Source organism: Mauremys mutica, chromosome 8, assembly GCF_020497125.1.
Source record: "Mauremys mutica isolate MM-2020 ecotype Southern chromosome 8, ASM2049712v1, whole genome shotgun sequence".
Taxonomy (NCBI): domain Eukaryota; kingdom Metazoa; phylum Chordata; order Testudines; family Geoemydidae; genus Mauremys; species Mauremys mutica.
Window position 1 is genome coordinate 69,165,106 of NC_059079.1, and position 22,718 is coordinate 69,187,823.

General features: G+C 48.8%; 1 protein-coding gene across 2 annotated transcripts in view; it reads left to right on the plus strand.

The window, feature by feature from the left end:
- Positions 1 to 22,718, plus strand: part of DDR2 (discoidin domain receptor tyrosine kinase 2) — a 150,133-nt gene that overhangs the window by 46,309 nt on the left and 81,106 nt on the right. The window contains exons 2-3 of one of the 2 annotated variants that reach the window (XM_045027695.1): positions 5,520 to 5,775; positions 7,575 to 7,685. In XM_045027695.1, coding sequence (XP_044883630.1) covers positions 7,607 to 7,685 — 79 coding nt within the window. In that variant the 5' untranslated portion in view covers positions 5,520 to 5,775; positions 7,575 to 7,606. The remainder of the gene's footprint in view (positions 1 to 5,519; positions 5,776 to 7,574; positions 7,686 to 22,718) is intronic. The other variant, XM_045027694.1, reaches the window with a different exon arrangement.

Sequence of the window (22,718 nt, forward strand, 5' to 3'; positions counted from 1 at the left end):
CACAACAATTATATTAAACAGGCAACAAATACAACATAATAGGGGAAACACTATGTTTAGGGTCACCGGTGCCCACACTTAAAATACCCGTGTCTGGATGTAACAAATGCAAAACTAGTGTCCTGTTGGTACGTGTACTTTGCTGGGGCCCTTGATGACCTATACAATTCTCTGCAGAGGTGTACCAGTGTGGCTGACTGGGTTCAGTACAGCCCAAAAGACCCACAAGTGGGAGGAGGTGGTGAATCCCTCCACAGGTGTAATAAGCGGTAAATTATAAAATCCTCAAACCCTCACTCCCTGGCTTGAGGACACAGTTCAGGGAGTAGAGGGTCCCCAAAACAAATACCCTGACCAACTAACTAAAGACAAGGCACTTACGAACTCCACAAATGATCTTTAGGGTTGAGGATGACGCTGGACGATTTCAGGGGCTGCTGTCCGCTGGCAGGGATCCTCCTCAGGCAGGAATCAGCCCTGGACTAGCAGCGCTGACCATGTGGGGACTGGTCTCACCAGGGGAGCTGGAGGCGAACCCAGCCTGGCTGGGGAAATTTCTCAGCAAACATAACAATTGGGAATCATCCGTGAGGAAGGAAAACCCAGCTGGGGAATCTGGTGTCAGGTCCCTAGAGGCCAGTTCTCAGGGGGAACCCTGCTTGCAGGCCTGGGACTCACCAGCTCCCCACACAGCCAGTTTGGCCTTTGCCCTGGCTGGCTCCAGCCTCTCCTCCAAATGGCTTCTCCCTCTCCTCAACTCCCTGGGAGGGGCATCTCCACTCCCTATTGGTTGCTGGGCAGACTCTGAGTTTGCCTTGGCTCCTCCTCCCTGAGCTGCCAGCAGACAGAGCTCCAGGAATCTATGTAATCTCTTTGGGGGTTACACCACTTTCTGGCGTGAGTGAGCCTGGGGGAGTCTTTAATCTGCCTTGGGCATCATCTCCAAAACGCCTCCCTTCTAATGTGCGGCTCCAACTTACTAACAGCTGTGCAGGGCTTGGCTCAGGTAGACTGGCGAGGAGGGACAGATAACTACTGAGAGAGAGAGAGACCCAGGCCCCCCCAGGCCCCACCTTTCTGGGGGAAGACGTGCCAGCCTGGGGCATGTGAAACTTTCAGCCTTGGTTCCTTCATAGCAAGCTGCCCTGTCAGTGCAGGGAGAGGAGCTCTGGCTGCCTGGGGAGTGCAGAGAACCCAGAGGTGTCTAACACACAGGAGCATAGCTTAAGCCCTGAGTCAGGGCTCTGAAGGCAAACACCCCTCCACATGACAGAAGTCAACGTCAACTGACTCTCCCTCCATAATGAGTGTTTTCCTGCTGCTGCTGCTGTCAGTGACTGGAGTGGGCATGTTACTTCTCTCCTGTGTCCTCCTAGCCTCTGTTTAGATGTCACTTCCTGCTGTGTGGCTGACCTTAACAGTGCTTGTGGCACAGGACCTGGTTGCAGGCGGTGGAAGGTTACACATTTGGTATGGATGGTACAGATGATGTATCTTGCAATAGTTGGTGTAGCAGCTTGGGGTGGGTGGTCTTGCTGTTATAGGTGGATATGGATTGTGTAGCTGTTACACCTGGGTGCTGTTGGAGTGGCTGTAACACTGTAGTGTGCATGGGGTAGCTTTAACACCCATGTGTGGATGGTATCATTACTCCTGTGTGTGGATGGTGTAGCTGTTACACCAGGGTACATGTGGTATGTCTGTTACTGCTTGGTGTGGAGAGTGTGAATGGTTTACCTGGGTGTGGCTCACATATCTAACACATCTGTGTGCTACTCATATAGCCATTACAACTCACTGTATACGTATAGATTTACACAGGGATAAGGACAGGAGGGTAGAGGTGTGGCTCTTTCCTGTGGATGGTATAGCTGTTTCACCTTGGTAGAGATGTTATGGTTGTCACACCTTGGTGTGGATGCTGTAGCTGTTCACCCTGGTGTTGCTGTTTATAAGTATTACACTATGTTGCAGACCATACAGCTGATAGCTTGGTAGAGATGTGGATGGGGTGCCTTCTGCACCCAGGTATGGATTGGGTAAGTGTCAAACCTGTTTGCAGGTACAGTAGCTTGGTTAATGTTTTAAACCTTTTTTCAGATGAGGTAGCTGTTACACACTAATACTGATGGTGTAGCCATTAGTCTTTGGTGTGGATGGAGTGGCTGTTACAATATGGAGGTTACAACTTTTACGGCTGAGTGCAGAGGGTTTAGCTGCTATGCATTGTGTGCACAGTGTACCTGTTACACCTTCATGCAGCTGGTGTAGCTGTTACACCTCAGTGCACAAGGTGTATCTCTAATACCTTTCTGCAGATTGTATAGTTGTTTCACCTTGGTGTGGATAGTGTAGCTGTTGCCATCTGTATCATGTGGTATAATTGTTGAACTTTGGTGTGGCTGGTGCAGGTGTTATACTTTGGGGCGGATGATATTCTGATGCTGTATTAGTTGTTACCATAGTTAAGGTGACATCCAGAACATTCATTTTGATGAGATAGAATTGTAAAAACTTCATGTGTGAGTAAGTTTTAGAAGAACTAAAATTGTACCATAACCTTTGTCTTGTTTGGTGTATCCTATCGGTTGTTGAATTGAAATTCTGGGATGTTTATAACAAGATGTTCAATGGGTATTTTGGCATTTTTCCTGGCTGCAGATGGTGGAGCTGTTTAATTGGGAGACTCACTGGCAGGGTGCTAGTCACTTCTTTTTGGAATCTGATAATCTCTTCCTCTTGCAGCTGGGGAATCTGTCATCCTTGGGGTAATGTTTCCCTTGTTCTGTTCTCCTGACACGCTTCCATTTTCCGTCTATTCTGTCGTTAGTTATCATTGGTTCCAGAAGCTTGTTAGAACCTAATGTAACCCACTGGACAGCATGTGTTTCACATTCCCGGGGGCAGCTCCAGGCACCAGCGCACAAAGCGCATTCCTGGGGTGGCAAGCCGCAGGGGGCGGCCAGCCGGTCGCCGTGAGGGTGGCAGTCAGGCTGCCTTTGGCAGCATGCCTGCGGGAGGTCTGCTGGTCCCGCGGTTTCGGCGGCAATTCAGCGGCGGGTACGCCAAAGATCGTGGGACCTCCCGCAGGCATGCCGCCGAAAGCCACCTGACTGCTGTGCTTGGGGTGGCAAAATACATAGAGCCGCCCCTGCGTATTCCCCACTGTCTAATGTGCAGAGGAGGCAGGTTTGTCACAGGCCCCAGCCCCAGCAGTGTGGAGACTCCTGCTGCTAGCCCTGGAGCCCCTTTATTCTATCATCACACTAACACCAAGATTTTTGTCCTTCTCACCATATGTCTTGACACAGTGACCCTTGTGATAAATGATGGTGGGGGGGGGGGAAGGGGGGAGCTCCCTTTTATGGACACCCAGCCAGCCAGTAGCTATAAAATCCCACTTAGTAGCTGTTCTCTAATTGCTCTACCTGTAAAGGGTTTAAAAAGTCTCACTGCTATGCATAGGTAAAAGGAAGTGAGTGGGCACCTGGTCAAAAGAGCCAATGGGAAGGCTAGAACTTTTTAAAATTGAAAAAAAGACTCCCGTTTTGTCTGGCTGCTGTTGGTCTCCTGGGGAGAGGTGGACAGGGCTGCAGCTATGCAGTAAGAAGCTTGGGCCAGGCATTGAAAAATCATTAGTATCATACCTAGAAACTACTAATTTAAAACCCCAGATATTAAGTAGATCAGGAAATGTCTAGGAAGACGCAGTCAGGGTTATCTCTTTTATTTCATTATGGCTTGTGGATTCCTCTGTGCTAACCCCAGGTGCTTTTGTTTTGCTTAGTTGCTCTTTTAAAACCTAGCAATAGACTGAGCTCCCACATGTATTTTCTTTTTTTTTAATTAATAAAATTTACCTTTTTTAAGAACAGAATTGGATTTTTGTGTCTTAAGAGGTTTGTGCACATATTGTTTAATTAGCTGGTGGCAATAGCAGATTTCCTTATTTTTTTCTTTCTCAGCTCTTCCCCGGAGTGTGTATGTGTGTGTGTGTGGCGGTGGTATTGGGGGATGAAAAGGCTTGAGGGTACTCCACAGGAAGGAATTCCCAACTGCGCCTTCATAGAATCATAGAATATCAGGGTTGGAAGGGACCTCAGGAGGTCATTTAGTCCAACCCCCTGCTCAAAGCAGGACCAATCCCCAACTAAATCATCCCAGTCAGGGCTTTGTCAAGCCAGGCCTTAAAAACGTCCAAGGAAGGAGATTCCACCAGCCTAGGTAACCCATTCCAGTGCTTCACCACCCTCCTAGTGAAAAAGTTTTTCCTAATATCCAACTTACCCTTCCTGGGCTCTCAAAGGGATTCTGCACTTGGGTGGTGGCAGCATCTACCAATCCAAGGTCAGAGAGAAGCTGTAACCTTGTGAGTTTAATACAAGCCTGGAATGGCCAGTGTTAATTTTTAGAATCTTTGCGGGCCCCCACTTTCTGCACTCGAAGTGCCAGAGTGGGGAATTATCCTTGACAACCCTAGTAGAGCACTATGCAGTGTGCGGGGGGATATCCTAACAAAGCTGGATATGCATCCCTCAGTCTCCCAGAGCTGTCTTTATGCAGTTCTCTGCTATTAGTACTTCCTTTCTACTATACCAATAGACTGTGCACAGAAAGGGCTTGCCAAGGTGTGACTGAACTGACGTGCTATAGAGAATTGCTGAATGAACTGGGGTCATGATCTGTTGTTGTCTCTTTTGGAGTCCCAGGGTGGGCAACATATATTTTGCAATGTGTTTCTACCTTGGCACTTGCTTTGTTGTGCCACATCTTATTTCCAAAGGCATGAGAAAGAATCTGTGCAGTTTAATTTAGATAGACTTGCCTACCCTGGGCAGAGAGCAACCAGGAATCACGTGCGGTTCCTTTGTATTCTCCTTCTTGTGCTGATCACTGATTTCCTGCTTGGTCATCCATTCCTAGTTGGATGTGATCACATATTAAAAAAAATACAAGAGACCAGTATTCTAAACATACAGGGAACAAGTAATTGAGCACTGGAACAAGTTGCCAAAGGAGGTTCTCGAATCCCCATCCTTGGATGTTTTTAAGAACAGGTCAGACAAATATCTGTTAGGGCTGGTCTAAATTTCCTCAGAATGGGGAGGGTGGATTAGGTGACCTCTTGAGGTCCCTTCCAGCCTTGCATTTCTATGGTTCTGTTCTTCATCCCTCAGGGAATGTTTCAGTAGGACCATCTCCATCAGAGTTGGTCGGAAATGTTCTGATGAAATGTTTTTCCACCAGAAAATGCAGATTCATTGAAAGCAGAATGTTTAGTGGAAATGTGTTGATTGCAACAGAATTATGAGGAAAAAGTCTTTTTCGGAATGGACTGTTCTGATTTTCCATTTCTAAACAACTTGTTGTTTCCATTTTTTGTTTTATAGATTATAATATAAACATATTTAAAAGTTAAAATCAGAACAAAGTGTTTCACTCGACTCAAAACAAGAATATTTCCAGAATGTTTTGTGGGAAATTTTGAATTTTTAAATTTTTGTTCTGTTTTGGTACAGGAAAAATTCCAGTGTGCAGATTTGCTCGAAAATCCTGTTCCCGCCCAGTTCAGTCTCCATGTCATGGACACCAGAACTATTGAGGATCTTTTAATTCCTTCTCAAAGTAGTGCAGATGGGGCATCCCTGCCTCCTGGGATGCCACCCCCAGAAGGAATGTTCTGATCTCAATGCTGTACTCACTAGGCCCCTCTTCTCTCGCTCGTGTTGGGCACAGACATTGCTAAAAGGGGCCCATTGCTTCAGACTGGTGTGGGTGAGTGATGAGAAATAGATGCTTTCCTTGCTGTATGTGTGGATTAGTCTCCCCATGCTGGGCTGAACCTCTTCCAGACTGGGGCTCTGAGGCTGGTCTGGAACTTAATTACACTACTTGGATCCACTCTTAATCCATCATTTCTTTGTTTACCTTGCGTGGGGGGATTCCAGGGGTTAAAGGTTGTTTAAAAGTTAAGCCACGTTGTCAAGCTGTCTAGAGTAGCTCACTAGTGTGAGTGCCAACCTCAGGGCAGACTGTCAAGGAACAGGGCACAAACAGCTGGTTGTGTGTACTATAATTAGATTTCACCAACCAAGTAACAAGTGTGAACTCTTCAAGTCTTATAACAGCCTTAACATGGAGTCACAGGCATCCCCTTTGGGCACTCTGGTCTATCTTGCCTGCCGGGCAAACTTGCCTTTGTGATAGATGGTCTCTTACATCAAAAAAATCACAGCAATATTTAGATTACTCCCGGTCTCAAAGAACTCATCATTTACCCCACGTTGATTGCACCTTAGATCTCTTACCAAAGACAACACTTATAGCCAATCCTGTAATAAACTATCTAAAGATTTATTAACTAGGAAAAAGAAATGAGAGTTATTTACAAGGTACAAGCAGGTAAACACACACACAGAAATGAGTTACAGATTTAGATTTCAAAAGGTAATGGAAACGGCTGTGATGTGCAGTGTCTGTATGTCCTTTAGGGCTAACCTAAGCTAAGCAGCTTGGGGATCCCTTGCTTATGCTTAGAAATATTGCCCCTCCAAATTCCAGGCAGCACACCGATACAGTGCCTCCTGGTCAGGGAATTTTATTCCTTTCCCTCAGAGTTCAAACTGATGGAACAAGTGTCCATGCCTGTCTCTTCTTCATGGGTGTGTGTCTTTGTCCTTTGATGTTTCTCAGTGGCTCATTTGGTTTCAGTGGGCCTTCTTGTGAGGGCCCTGTACACACTAATTAATGCTTCTTTTCTGTTTGGTGAGTTACACAATTACAACAGTTTACATGCAAACACTCAATAGCACTGTATACCATGACCTACAGATGTTATAAGTGAGATCAATACATGCAGCATCCTTCAAGCATTTCATAAGGTCTAAACACATTCTTATCAACTTAACATCTTTTTTAACCATGCTAACACACAGTGAGCCAGACTGGTTTCCAGTTATGCATTTGTTAGTGTTCAGTGAGGCTGGTGGCCTTGGCATGAGCTGAAACCTGGTCTGCCAGCATCACGCAGGTTTTCTGGCAGAATATCCTAGGGCAGAACTTGTAGCTGCTGCAACAACCAATGTGGGAAAGGACATGCTCTATGACTGATGGAGACAGACGGGCCAATCACATGCATAAGAGCTGCCCTCTGGCTCAAACGAGGGATGAAGCTGGGGGCGGGCTCTAGAAACTCAATGTATAAATAGGAAAATGTTGATTTTTCTCCTGCTGTATTATGGGAGGAACCCAGGAGTAGGCAGCCTTGATTGGAAGCAGAAATCAAGGGAGGGGACTAGCAAACTGGGAGTTGGCAGGAGACGTGAGCAAGGAGACAGGGCTGGCAGCAGGGGAGAAATGGAGGATGAGTGTTCCACTGTACCGGACAAGGGCAGGAACCCTGGATCAGAATCCCCCAAGTCTTAGAGATGTTCAGACTGCATCTGGGCCTCTCCCATGCATCTCTGCTCCATGTGCATTGAGTTGCACAGTACTGCCCCTTCACAGCAGTGACAATTTCATACTCCCACTGTCCTGCTAATGTTTTCTACTGCTTCTTTTATCTCCCCATTCAGCTGCTGGTCTGGGGCTGAAGTAACCTGCCGTGATGATCTCCCCTCCCAGGATGCCCCTCCTGCTGCTGCTGCTCCACATCCCAAGTGCTGCCAAAGCTCAGGTTAATCCAGGTAAGCAAAATGAAGGCCAGGCTGTTGCAATCCCAGTGAATCAGCTGCCCCAGAGGTTATTTTCTTTGGCTGTGCTCCTGCCAACCGGAGGCCAAGGCTCATTAATCTTCTTCCTCCATAACAGCCAGGTCACCCCATTTCCAGGAACTCCGACTTTCCAAATACAGGGAGGATGAAAGTTTCTTTCTGAAACTCTGCATCGACACCTGCCCAGGACGGGGATGGGCTGTGCTGGTTTACAGTGGCTTTGTTAAAACCTGGTATAACTCTTTAATCTCACAGTATTGCTGCCTCCCATCATCCCACAGCACTGCGTTCCTGGCCCTAGCGATTATAAGATTATTCTTCCCAACCAGTCTTACAACCATGGCCCCATTGAGGGCAATGGCAAAGCCCCCATTGACTACAGTCGGGTCAGGATTTCAGCCCCTCTTCCACCAGGAGACTTATCAAGTAGCTTTCTAGGATTTTCTCTCTGGAATGTGAGGAGTGTTTAGTGTTCCTGAAAGTGAGGGGCTGATGCCAGTGGCCAGTCACAGACAGGACCCAGTGTATCTTGGTCCTGACCTGCAACCCACTCTGATAATAACAATTACACCTAGCTCTGAGTGAGTCAGTATCGTTCACTCACCCCATTTGGCAGATGGGGAAATGGAGGCATAGAGCAGGGCAGTGATTTGCCCAGTCACCCAGCAGGCCAGTAGCAGAGCTGGGACTGCACTGCTCTACCCACTAGACTATGCTGCCTCATGCACCTTAGCTGTGACCCACAGGTATTTCAATGCTGCCTCTGAAACAGTTCAGCAAGGGTACCTTGGTTGTACCTTGCAAGGAGCCTGCTATTTTAATCCTGTGCTACTCTAGTGCCAAAGCACATCCACCCTGAACTGCAGCACCCACTGTAAGTCATCCTCTGGGCCCTCCCACAGCTCTGCCAATGCAGAGTCCTGGCTCTCCCAAATAGGGACACTTGTTCCTGTGGGGTGTTTGATCTATGCACGCATGGGGAGGAGGTTGAGCTCACTGAGCATGTTTGACCTGTGACTATCTGTAGTCACATGTGGAGCCTGGGCTTTGAGTGGAGGCCTTTCTATGTTTTGTTCCCAATTGGTCCAGTTTTATTTTGAGTTTGATGAGAGCAAGGAAAACTGTACTGGGTATTATTTTTTCTCCTGGACCTAGGTGCTTTTTTTGGCCATCCCTAGCTGTAGCAAACAAAGACTTGCTTTATAAAATCTCTGACAGATGCCTGGCCCTATGCAGAGCCAGGGGCTTTTGAAGTTTTTTAAAAAAAATAGGTACAGGCAAGAAAAGAACATCTAAAAGAGATTTCTCCACATGCTCAGCCCTTTGGTGCATTCATGGAAGCAGAATCTCTAGCTCCTTTGGCTGTGGTAGAGGAACTGGTACATATCAGGGGGTTACAGTTGGTTTCCACTGTGACCAAATCAGTTCAAGGCCCAGACCCATCAGGAAGGATTATGCACAACAACATACTTATTCCAAAGGAGTCAATCCTGTTTCATTGGAAGAGTTCTACCAAACATGGGGTTGGACTTGTCTGGCCTGGACAGTCATTGTACTGGACTGGAGCCAAAGTAGCTGAGCGGATCCCAAAGGAACAGCCCTACAAGGGCTTCCTACAGGCTTTCAGTGTGATCTGAGGTTGCAGCCCTTGCAGCTGTGATCTGCTCTGCGATCACAAGTTGTTCAGGTTTGGTCAGTATTTGGATGGAAAACCTCCAAGGAGAACTCAGGGGCTACTGGAAATGGTTCTAATGATTCGGTAGATGCTGCTCTGTACTGGACACAGTGCTAGGGGCTAGGTGTGCTGCTGTCTTTTGGACAAGACATGACACTGATGATCTGTAGTCCCCTGTGGCCATCAAAAGTGTTAAAGAGATCAGCCCAGGCATTTAGGCCAGGACACAATAATTAGATTATGCCTTGCAAAATTTCCTCTGCCTCTATAGCTAAGGTCCCCAAACTGTGTGTGCACTCCCTAGGGGGGCATGGACGAATGTCCAGCGGTGCACAGCAGGGCTGGGCCAGCCCCCACGGGGGGCAGGGAGGGCCACCCAGCCCCTCCCCACTCCCAGCTTTGCTCTAGTCCCCGCCCCCCCAGCTGCGTTCCCATCCCTGCTCCCAGCCTCAGCCACAGCTCTGTTCCCAGCCTGGGGCTGAGGCTGGGCGTGAGGCCGGGCCCAGAACTACCGCAGGCTGCGGGCCTGGCTGCTGGCCCACATGGCAGCCCAGCTGCGGCTCTGCTCCCACACCTGCCCCCAGCCTCAGCCCCTGGCTGCAGCCCGTTTCTGGCCACAGACCTATCCCCAGCTGTGGCCCCAGCCTCTGCCCCTTACCCCAGTCCGCATCCCCTTCCCGCCTCTCTGGAGCTGGGGCCGTGCTCTTGGCCCCAGCAGGTTGGGGCGTGGGGCCTGGACAGGGATAAGGTGGGGTGCAACCCTCAAAAGTTTGGGGACCACTGCTCTATAGATAACAAATGTTTAATCCTGGGCTGTCAGTCTAGTAGAGAAAGGTAAAACATGAGCCTATGGCTGGAAGCTGAAGCTAGACAAATTCAGACTGGAAATAAGGTGAAAATCTTTACCAGTGAGAGTAACTAACCCTTGGAACAACTTACCAAGTGTCGTGGTGGATTCTCGGTCACTGAAAATGTGTAAATCAAGATGTTTTAAATCAAGATGGGTGTTTCTAAAGCTCTGCTCTAAAAATTGTTTTGAGAAATTTCTCTGGCCCGTGCTGTATGGGAGATCAAACTGGATGATCACACTAGCCCCTTCTGGCCTTGGAATTGATGAATTTTCACTTCCTTTCAAAAGTGGTCAGTCATGTGGCATTGTTGTGCGGTATAAACCAGCTTCTCCCTCCCACCTCAGCGGTGGCTGTATTTCAGTGGTGAGTAACAAATTCTGCAGTGTTTGTGTTGGGATCATTTGGACTGCAATGCCTTACAGTATAGAAATACAGTGTATCAAGGTGAAACAGCCCTGGGTCAGACTGAATCACAGTCCATGACTTCCATTTCCATTGAAGCTTATGGGGATTCACTGGTGCAAAACCAATGTGAGAGGAGAGCCAGTCCATGTGTCTTCCCTGCTGGTGTAGGCTGGAACTCAGCTGACCCATGGGCCGTTGCTGGGACAAAGGGCATCAGATTCTAATTTTCAAATACAGCACAATATAAGTGAATTATGGACTTTAGAGATCATGTGGCTGCAGACCTGGGCGACTTGGTCTGCATTGCACCTTTGCTCAATGGGCTAGTGCTGACTTGCATTAGATGTTGGCCAGTCTGGAGCCCAATGTTAGTGGGAGATGTGGCTCACTGGGCATGGATTGGCTCAGTCTAGGTGAGCGCTGCATTCAGCTTCCAGTCTTGTGGCTGGCAGAGCTGTCGGGGAAGAGCATCCCATCCCAGAGGAGGGGAGGCAATGCCTTCAGCTGTTCAGTTAGCGAGCTACCCTGACCCGCCTATGAGCAGCAGTAGGTCAGAGGGGAAGATGAGATAAGAGGCAAGCAGGTTAGCTGCGCCCCTTTGACTCAAGTTGCCGAGAAAACCGTGGGCAGAAGGTGGGAGGTAAAAAAGCCCTGAACACAACACTGTAAGCTGGTGGCTCGGGTGGGAGCGAAAGCAGTTTGTGCTGTGGTGCCTGTAGGCATCGTTTGCCAGTTTGACGTCTCACTGGTTGCTGAGGGTGAAGACAGGACACCGGGGAGCTGCGTTTGCCACTAGTGCTGGGCAGGAAATCTGGACAAAAATGACATTTCTATCCAAAGTGAAAACAGATCTTTTCCAAAGCATTTGTGAATGGCTTCCTGTTTTCCAACCAGTTCTGATCAGCACACTTTGAACACTCCATCAGTCCTTCCATGGTGCCCAGCACTGCAACGTCTCAATGAATTTAGCCTTACAATCTCCGTGTGACGTAGAAAAGCAGCATCTTCATTTTACAGGTGGGGAACTGAGGCACAGAGACCAAAACAAGGCTTGCTCCAGGTTCCACAGTGCATCTGTTCTGGTGCTGGTCATGGCAGCTGGATCACCTGATGGCCACTCCAGTCTGTTAACCACAGTCCCATGAGGGTTCAGTCTCAGCTACACGATCACAGATTATTTCTCAAATAATTGGGTACAGTGTTTTTTCTGCAGCAGTTTATAGGATAGGCTCTCTTCTCTGGGGAGTTGTGTTCAGTCATTTCCCCAGCACCTGCGCAGAACTTCACGGGTCTGCCTGTCCCTGTCCGCAGACAGATGCAGTGATCATGGGCCAATGGCTGCCCCTGCCTCAGCCCTGCAGGTGTTGATTATTAATAATGTGTCACTCAATAGCCAATAATTGCTAGCCACATGATCAGTGAGAGGTTCTCTCCAGTTTAATCATCATGGACCGTGGATAAGTCAGCTGTGATTGGATCTATTAATCAAACAGTTACTAAAGACAACACACAGACAGAGAGGCATACGATTCCCAGCAGCTGTGGAAGACCGGTCCTGTGGTTTCTGACAGCAGGATCCAGTCGTACATCCCCTATGATTTAGGGGCAATTTTACCCTTGTTACCTTTATTTTGTATCATTCTGATCCTCATTTATCCCCTCTTTTGGGGGCACACGTCTCCTCATTTTAGGCTGTTTCCACTGCAACTTTCCAACTGCCCCACCCCGATGGTTAGTCAATCTTTGTAGCCTTTGGGGTCAATTTCATCCACTAGACATTTTACAGTTGGTACATTGTAAAACAGCTTTTAACATAGGCTAAGGGTCACTGCACAGTACAACTCCAGTCTTTGGAAGACATCTTTAACTTAACTGCAAAGTATCATGGGAGTTTGGCTCCCAGATAGGCCAAGAAAGATTTTAAGGTTTATCTTAAGTGTCAGCACAGGAGAGTAAGGCCGTCCCACGTCCTCTGCTTCTCCTGCCCCTATATCCAGCTCCCCACTCCAAAGTCTCCTCACAAACATGGTGTCTGTGATGTTGCAGTCCATATGTTTTATGGAAATATGTTTATAAGTGTGACTATGATGCAACTGGAATATGCTTCATGCAAAAGGTCTCTTGTAAGGTATCATTACAAAGCTTTTAATCTACTGAGTGTGTTCATCCTATTTGTATGAATGTATCATTCCTGTATCTAAAACTAGAAATATGAAGTATTACTCTGAGGTCCTATTGTAATTATGCAAAGTGCGGGCCATTCGTGGTGGCCTAGAATCTTGATGGCTCCCATTAACTAGGACAATTGGTTGTAAATGGCTCTGTTTACTTGTAAGCCTTCCTGTGTTCATGGGAGTCAGGCTGGAAACAATGGAGGCTTGGGGTCTCACAGGACATGTGACCATGTCACCTGGTACTGGAATCCATCTTAAACCTGGTGCTTTTCCATTTAGAAGGAGGGGTGTGGACCCAGAGAAACAAAAGATTCCCGCCTTGTGCCAAAGCTATAAAAGGGGGTGGAACAGAACAAAGGGGGAAATCCGCTAGTTACCACCTGAACTGGAACTAACAAGAACTGTACCGGGAAAAGGATTGGGTCCAGACTAAGAAGGAGTCTAGTCTGTGAAAGAAGCTTACTAGAACATCTCTGAGGGTGAGATTTACCTGTATTCAGTTTCTTAAATGTATTAGGCTTAGACTTGCATGTTTTGTTTTATTTTGCTTGGTAACTTACTTTGTTCTGTCTGTTATTACTTGAAACCACTTAAATCCTACTTTTTATACTTAATAGAACATAAGAGCAGCCATACTGGGTCAGACCAAAGGTCCATCTAGCCCAGTATCCTGTATTCCAACAGTGGCCAATGTTAGGTGCCCCAGAGGGAATTAACAGAACAGGTAATCATCAAGTGATCCATCCCCTGTCGCCTATTCCAAGTTTCTTGCAAACAGAGGCTAGGGACACCATCACCCCCCGCCCATCCCGATTATCCCCTAGCCACTGAACTTATCTAGTTCTTTTTTGAGCCCTGTTATAGGACCCAGGATGTTGTTGACCTTCACAACATCCTGACAAGGAGTTCCACAGGTTGTGTTGTATGAAAAAATACTTCCTTTTATTTGTTTTAAACTGGCTGCCTATTAATTTCATTTGGTGACCCCATAAATAGATTACAGTGCTGTATTATTATAAAGGACCTGATCCTGAGCTGTAATCTTCCAGCTGTGTACACACTGTCTCTTGGGGAACAGCTTACCTGGTAATTACTGAGAGTGTCCAGGGCCACGGTCTGGATGCTACTGGGAACACTATTCAAAGGGGGTTTGGGGACTGAGGTGCACCTAATGTTAACCTGCGAAGCAAAATAGGACTGGTGGAGTCCTGAGGACAGTGTTTGAGTAGTTGAAAGGCTGGCGGTGTACAAGAGCTGACAAAAAGCTATCACAGGATGAACTCCCTCACACTGGAGACAAGGGACCCATAATCCTGGGCACCTGAGAAAGAGTCACATGGTGGAGTCCTGACTGAAGAGAAGCAGGCATACTTTACGGTCAACAACCATCCAACCTCCATACCCTGAGATCACGATATCTCTGATCCACATGTAGGATTCCCCCCTTGTTTTGTGATATCAGAGATTGGGAAACAAAGGTAAGATCCACCTCTTTCGGGCGCACTCCAGAAAGAGAGAGAGCCGCTAGGTTACCGGATTACCAACTTGCCATTTTGCCTTCCGGAGCAGGGTCTAGGGAGTTCTGTACTTCTCTTTTTAGGACTTGAGCACTGACATACACATGAGTTTGTCTTCTACTACAGTGCCTTACTTTAATAGATGGTCTTGGATTTACATTTAGATTAATTTATTAGCAACGAACAATGTAATATACTGATTTCTCACATAATTGGTATTTTCATGTACACAAGTGGTCTAAAATTCAGGTGAAATATTGATAAATATCGAATAATAGCTTTTATAAAACCTGGTTAAAAATGGTAAAAAAAACCCCAAAACTAAGGGCCTTGTTGGTAAAGCAGTGTCTGCTGAGATTGCCCACTAAAGTATTCTGTAGATCAGGTAGATGTATGACTGAAAGAGAAACACAAGTGTGATTCACTAGTTCCATAGTCTGATGGCTTCCTGGCAGAGCTGGTAGGATCTTACCCCACCCTGCCTGTTGATGTAGAACAGTGGTTCTCAAACTTCTGTACTGGTGACCCCTTTCACACAGCAAGCCTCTGAGTGCGACCACCCCACCCCCTATACATTAAAAATACTTTTTATATATTTAACACCATTATAAATACTGGAGGCAAAGCAGAGTTTGGGGTGGAGGCTGACAGCTCACGACCCCCCCTGTAATAACCTTGCGACCCCCTGAGGGGTCCCGACCCCCAGTTTGAGAACCCCTGATATAGAACATGATGGTTGTATTGTCCTCTATGACCTGGACTAATCACCATGTGATGTACTGAAGAAAGGACTTGCAAGCCATGCATCCAGCTCAGCACTCCAAGAGATTGATATACATTCTTGCCTCTCTCTGGACCCAGCGAGGCAAGAAACTATATCAGTCTCTTGGAAAGGTTTCTCATGTGTGCTCCCCATGCCCTAAGCAAAGTGTCTACAGCTATAAACCTGGATCGGAGGGGAGGCTGGGAGGAGATCCCAATACAGGCATTCACAGGGTTCTTCCAGGACAGACTGTACTACAATACTTGGGGGTGGAGTGGGGTAACACATAGAGGGGCATATCCAAGTGATGCCTGGAAGAGCATACGCTAGCCTGAACCAGCCCTGAATGCAGTGGAGGTGAAGTCTGGCACATGGTATCATAAAAGATACAGGAGGCCACGTGTCCCAGCATGGCAAGGCACATTCTTATTTATGTGGGTTTGATTCTAGCTGTAGGATAAGGGATGACAGGTTCTTGAATCTGTCCTGGAGAAGATAAGCCACTGATTTGGTGGAGTCCAGAATTGCCCCAAATAACTTTTTATATTTTAGAGAGGAGTCAAGCTGGATTTCTGCATGTTGACTCTCAGTACTACCTAAGTTGTGGAACAGACAGGGCATCAGGTGGATGGATTACGAGCCCCATTGAGGGAGATCTTCATATCAGACAGCTGTCAAGATATGGGTATATGAAAATGTTCCGTCTTTCTTAGGTATGGTGCTACTACTATTGCAAGCACCTTGGTAAATACCTTCAATGAAGCCTGGAGTCCAAAGGGTGGAATGTAGTATTGTTTGTGGTCATCACCCACCATTAACTATAGGTACTGCCTTCAAACGGGATACCTCCTGTCGCTTACACCTCACAGGGGATGCCTCCTGGAAGTTGGAGTAACACCACATCATGATCACTGCCACTGATCTGGTAGCAGTGTCTGCTGCATCCAGAGCTGCTTGTAGGCTCACCTTAGCCACAAGATCATCTTCTGAGACTCTTCCCAAATTCTCTCCCTCAGGTCTGAGGGAAGTTTGTCACAAAGGCCTGTATTCTTTCATAATTCCTAAAGTCACAGCAATAAAATCACATTGTTTATTAATTAACCCAGAGTAAGTGATTAATACCTGGGGGAGCAAACAGCTATGCATATCTCTCTATCAGTGTTATAGAGGGTGGACAATTTATGAGTTTACCCTCTATAAGCTTTATACAGAGTAAAATGGCTTTATTTGGGGTTTGAATCCCATTGGGAACTGGGTGTCTGGGTGCTGGAGATAGGCGACTTGCTGAGCAGTTTTTGGTTAAAGTCTGCAGCTTTGGGGGCATGGACCAGACCTGAGTCTGTGTTGCAGCAGGCTAATGTATCTGGCTCAACAAGGCAGGGTTCTGGAGTCCCAAGCTGGCAGTGGAAAATGGGCTCAGAGGTAATTCCAACACTTCAGGTGACAGTCCCCAGGGCATCTCTGTGACCGAGCCCGTCACAGGATCCATCCCCCTGCTCCTCCCCAAGGCCATGTTCCCCTCTTTTTCTTCTCCCTAGCTGAACGTCCTTCATGGCAGTTGGGGGAAGGAAGAGAAGTTGGAGCTTCTGCCCCTAAGCAGGGTGCCATGACTCAGTCCCTCCTCTGCAGTGGGCCCAGCCCTCTCCCTACCTGGCAGGGACCCCTGCTCTTTACTCAGAGCCATGGGGAGTGGGGGAAGGCAGGAAAGAAGGGAGCTGAGCTGATTCCAGAGAGCAGCCTCATGGCTATCTAGTGGGAGCACAGTGACCCCCTGCTCAGGAGACTGCAGCTGCCTGCCCCCTGGCCTGCTTAGTGGAGATATTCTGGACTAAGACAATGGCCGTGTCCAGCGCTATAGCTAGGGTTGCCAACTTTCTACTTGCACAAAACTGAACACCCTTGCCCTGCCCCTTCTTTGAGGCCCCGCCCTCACTTGCGCCATCTCCCCTCCATCACTCGCTCTCCCTCACCCTCACTCACTTTCACTGGGCTGGGGCACGAGGTTGGGGTGTGTGTGTGGGGGGGGGTGAGTATGGGCTCTGGGCTGGGGATGCGTGCTCCAGGTGGGGCCAGAAATGCGAGGTTCAGGGTGCAGGAGAGCGCTCCAGGCTGGAGCTAAGGGGTTCAGAGTGCAGGAGGGAGTATGGGCTCTGGCTGGAGGTGCGGGCTTTGGGTGGGGCCAGAAATGAGGGGTTAAGGGTGCGGGAGAGGGCTCCGGGCTGGGGCAGGGGGTTGGGGTGCGGGGGTGTGTGAGGGCTCTGGCTGGGGGTGTAGGCTCTGGGGTAGGGCTGGGGATGAGAGGTTTGGGGTGCAGGAGGAGGCTCTGGGATGGGGCTGAGGGGTTTGGAGTGTGGGAGGGGATGCAGGCTACGGCCAGGGATGTGGACTCTGGGGTGAGGCTGGGGATGAGGGGTTTGGGGTGAAGGAAGGGGCCTGGGGTAGAGGGTTGGGGTGTTGTGGAGAGCGTGGGCTCTGGGGGGGGGAGTTTGGGTGTGGGAGGGAACTCTGGGCTGAGGCAGGGGGTTGGGGTGCAGGAGGGGTTTTGGGGTGTGGGGTCCCAGCGGCGCTTACTGCAGCCCCCGGGAAGCGGCTGCCAGGTCCCCGCGGCACATGTTCAGCCAGGTAGGCTCAGCGCACTGCCTTTGTGCTCGCAGGGGCCGCCCCCATTGGTCATGGTTCCTGGCCAATGGAAGCTGCAGAGCTGGCCCTTGGGGTGGGGGCAGTGTGCGGAGCCTTCCTGGTCGCCCATGCATCTAGGGGCTGCAGGTACCTGGTGGCCATTTCCAGGAACCACACGGAGCTAGGGTGGGCAGGGAGCCTGCCTTAGTCCCAGGCCCCCGCTGCACCACCAACTGGACTTTTAATGGCCTGGTCGACAGTGCTGACCAGAGCCATCAGGATCTCTTTTCGACTAGGTGTTCCTGGGCATGGCTGGAGAGGGCCTGGCTGAACAGGGAGCAGAGACCAAGATGCCATGGAGGCCTACTGGGGACTCCGCTCTTGCTATTGATTTGACACGGCAGACTCATTCAGATACAGCGGTGATGGGCTGTAGGATAATGCCCCCAAGACAGAATGCTACAAAGCCTTCCTATGTGCCTGTCATAAATATAAAGGGAAGGGTAACAACCTTCCTGTATACAGTACTATAAAATCCCTCCTGGCCAGAGGCACAAAATCCTTTTACCTGTTAATGGTTAAGAAGCTCAGGTAACCTAGCTGGCACCTGACCAAAAGGACCAATAAGGGGACAAGATACTTTCAAATGCGGAGGAGGGGGGGGGGGGAAGAGGCTTTGTTTTGTCTGTTCTTTGTCTGTCTGTTCTGTGTGCTTGCCGGAGACAGATCAAGAAAGCAAGCAGTCCAACTCCATTAGGATTAGTAAGTACTAGCAAGGGAATGTATTAGCTTACTTTTGTTTTGGCTTGTGATTTTCTTTGTGCTGAGAGGGAAGGTATTCCTGGTTTTCTTTTTGTAACTTTAAAGTTTTGCCCAGAGGGAAATCCTCTGTGTTTTGAAGCTGACTGCCCTGTGAGATTATCTTCCATTCTAATTTTACAAAGGTGCTTCTTTTAACTTTTTGTCATCCTAGCTAATCCTGAGAGTAAGAAAGAAAAGAAAAGAAAAAAAAACTTGTGAATTTCCTGGCTGTAGCTAACACCTTTGTTTAAAAAAAAACAAAACCTAACACCTTTGCCTCTGGGCAAAGAGTGAGCAAAAGAAAAAAACCTCCAGCTGTTCTCAGCTCCTGCTTTCCCCAAGCAGCTAAAAGAAGAAAAAAATTCCTGAGGTTTGTGTTTCTGATTCAAAATGATCTCTGGTTCAAAATGATGCCACCGCTCTGCCACCATGTCAGGGTTCCCTCCCCATTCTGAACTCTAGGGTACAGATGTGGGGACCCACATGAAAGACCCCCTATGCTTATTTCTACCAGCTTAGGTTAAAAACTCCCCAAGGCACAAATTCTCCCTTCTTCCTTGGGTTAGGTAACGCTGCCACCACCAAGTGATTAGACAAAACTCAGGGAAAGGACCACTTGGAGTTCCTACTTTCCCCTCATGTTCCCCCAAGCCCTACACCCCCTTTCCTGGGAAGGCTTGAGAATAAACAAGATGAGCACAAACCAACCTTGGGTTTTTTTAGACCACTAAAAAAACCCTAATCAGATTTAAAAAAAACACAGAACTTTATTAGAAAGAAAAAAGTTAAAAGAAGCACCTCTGTAAAATTAGAATGGAAGATAATCTCACAGGGCAGTCAGCTTCAAAACACAGAGGATTTCCCTCTGGGCAAAACTTTAAAGTTACAAAAAGAAAACCAGGAATACACCTCCCTCTCAGCACAAAGAAAATCACAAGCCAAAATAAAAGTAAGCTAATACATTCCCTTGCTAGTACTTACTAATCCTAATGGAGTTGGACTGCTTGCTTTCTTGATCTGTCTCCGGCAAGCACACAGAACAGACAGACAAAACAAAGCCTCTTCCCCCCCCCTCCTCCGCATTTGAAAGTATCTTGTCCCCTTATTGGTCCTTTTGGTCAGGTGCCAGCTAGGTTACCTGAGCTTCTTAACCATTAACAGGTAAAAGGATTTTGTGCCTCTGGCCAGGAGGGATTTTATAGTACTGTATACAGGAAGGTTGTTACCCTTCCCTTTATATTTATGACAGTGCCTATAACAGACTGATATCCAGCCCCCGGAGGCCAGCTTCATTGTCTGCCTGTCTCTGCCTTTCCAAGGCCCCCACCTTCCCCACATCAGTGGGTCTCCAGCCCAACTCCACAAGCTGCAGCTGACACCTGCTCACTGCTGGGGCTGTAAGCCAGTAGGCAGTCCCGCCTCCTGCTGCGTATAGCCCAGCCCAGTAGCCTGGCAGGGTTCCCATGGGTGTTTTTCACCAGCTAAACTAAAGCCAAACCTGCTCTGTGCCCTGTGTGGCTGCTTTGCATCAGATGCCACAAAACCAGGAGGAGCAAGCACCCCAAAGAGCAGAACTGCTGTTCAGAGGGAGCTGCCTGGAGCCAGGAGCAGGCCGGGCAAGGAAGGGAGAGAGGATCAATAAGAAGGAAGGAGAGATCAAGAACTCAGATCCCAAGTGGGGTGACCTTTGAGCACCCCCATATACCACACTCACACTGGTTCGTCTTGTCTTAATACTGAACAAAGACTATTGCTGCCTAAGGAGGCTGTGAGGCTAGATGGGGAGCAGAGGTTTAAAGGAGAACTGGATAAGTTCATGGTGGTTAAGTCCATTAATGGCTATTAGCCAGGATGGGTAAGGAATGGTGTCCCTAGCCTCTGTTTGTCAGAGGGTGGAGATGGATGGCAGCAGAGAGATCACTTGATCATTGCCTGTTAGGTTCACTCCCCCTGGGGCACCTGGCATTGGCCACTGTCGGTAAACAGGATACTGGGCTAGATGGACCTTTGGTCTGACCCGGTACAGACGTTCTTATGTTCTTATGAGGTGCTCACAGAATGGTCTTTCTTTGAAGGCATCGTCCCCAGTACCAGGCTGTCTAAGAATCCCTGATGGAGCATGCCTCTGGGTGCAGGTCCTTGCTGCACAGAGGTGCCCTCTGTTACCGGTGCCATGCAGAACAGGCTTAGTTTGCCAAATAACCCTCTTCTAAACCTTTATCCCCGCATAGGACACTATCAGGGACCCCCTGTTGGACACAGGACACATACACGGTGTTGCCAAGTCAGACCCTTTATCACAAGTCTTGCTATATCTGGTGTTTTTCCTTTAAGACCCCAGCTCCTGGACTCAGGGCATTCAGTGAGAATCTCAGTTTTCATTAGTAAAATTAAGTTTCTATCCCTTGTGGTTGTGGTAGGGTTGCCAACTTTCTAATCACACAAAACTAAACACCCTAGCCCCGCCCCTTCATTGAGGCCCCACCCCCTGCCCTGCCCTTTCCCTGAGGCCCTGCCCCCACTCATGACATTCCCCCTCCCTTGGTGGCTTGCTCTCCCCCACCCTCACTCACTTTCACTGGGCTGGGGCAGGGGGTTGGGGTGCAGAAGGGGGTGAGGACTCCGGCTGGGAATACAGGCTCTGGGGTGGGGCCGGGGATGAGGGGTTTTGAGTGCAGGAGGGAGCTCTGGGTTTGGGGGGGCTCAGGGCCAGGGCAGGGGGTTGGGGCTCAGGATTGGGGCTCTTGCTTACCTCAGGTGGCTCTTGGTCAGTGGCATAGCAGGGCTCAGGCAGGCTCCCTGACTGTGCTGGCCCTGGAAGTGGCCAGCAGGTCTGGCTCCTAGGTGGGGGGGGCATGAGGCTCCGTGTTCTGCTCTCGCTCATTGGCACCTCCCCCCCCAGCTCCAATTAGCTGCGATTCCCAGCCAATGGGAGTGCGGAGCCAGAGCTCAGAGTGGGGACAGCGCACGGAGCCCCGTGGCCCCCTGCCTAGAAGCCGGACCTGCTACTGGCTGCTTCCGGGGTGCAGCACGTAGCCAGGACAGGTATGGACTAGCCTGTCTTAGACCCACAGCACCACCGACCGGACTTTTAAACAGCAGAAAACCAGACACCTGGTAACCCTAGGCTGTGGAGAAAAGGTGGAAATCAAGATCTGAGTATTAGCTAAAGGGTCAAAGACCAGAAGGCAAAGAGAGACCCCAACATTCATTCTTATGTTTTGAAATCTCATGACTTTTGGAGGATTTTTGAATACCTGTGGTTGGCAAGGCTGCAGAAGAACACCTGGTTGTCTCCTTCTGGAATGCAGGTCACGTATAACCCAGATACTATCATATGGCTCTTCTCTGCAAAGCCCACAACACTTTGCTTTGAATGCACGAGTTAAAATCAGCAAAAAATTGGTGCAGCTGCTTCTGGGCCTCTCAGTGTTTTCCCTCCTCTGGAGAGGTCCCAGGATTGTAAAGAGTCCCTTGGCTCCTGTGGAGCACTGCATGCTGGAATTTGTAGTCCTGCAGGCCCCAGATGAGGTTAGCTGCTCACTGCATGGTAGGAGTCTGTGGGCCACTTTAGCCCATTTGCTGCATCCTTGCCTCTGGCTTTGGCCTGCCTGTGTGTGTTTTTACTTGAAGGAAGTTTATGGATGGAGCTTAGTGGGCTGGAGCCAGTGGTGAGACAGTAAACAGCAGGGAACAAGCCTCTCTTTCAGGAGCTGGCTTGGCAGCTAGGCGTGACAAATAGCTCTTGGGAATCTGTGTTGTAGCTGCTGCTGCACATGGGCTATAGTGAGTGCCAAGCCACAGCCATGGCTGCCGGCACTGGGTACTTTTCCACTCTCAGACAGGCGGCGAATCAGCCTGTGGAAGGAAGTGAGAGGAAACCAATCTGCTGCTTTGTGGGTAGCCTGAAGGTGCAGCCTGCTGCAGGTTTATGGTGGTTTGAACTGAATGCTATGGTGGGAGGGGACGCGGGAGGCTGCTTGCTTGGCCTGTGTTTCTTTAGGACAGGTGGGAAAGAAACACAGAGTCTGTTAAAGCAAAAGGAACAAGTTCCCTTTTCCAAGTGAATTGCCTGTGCTCTTTCTCACTCACACACACTATAACTCAAGGAGTGACGGGTACAGGCACTGGCTGCAATGGTGTGCTTGTGGATGCCTGTCCCATTAGGAATGGGAATTAGACCCTGCCCCCTCTGTTTATT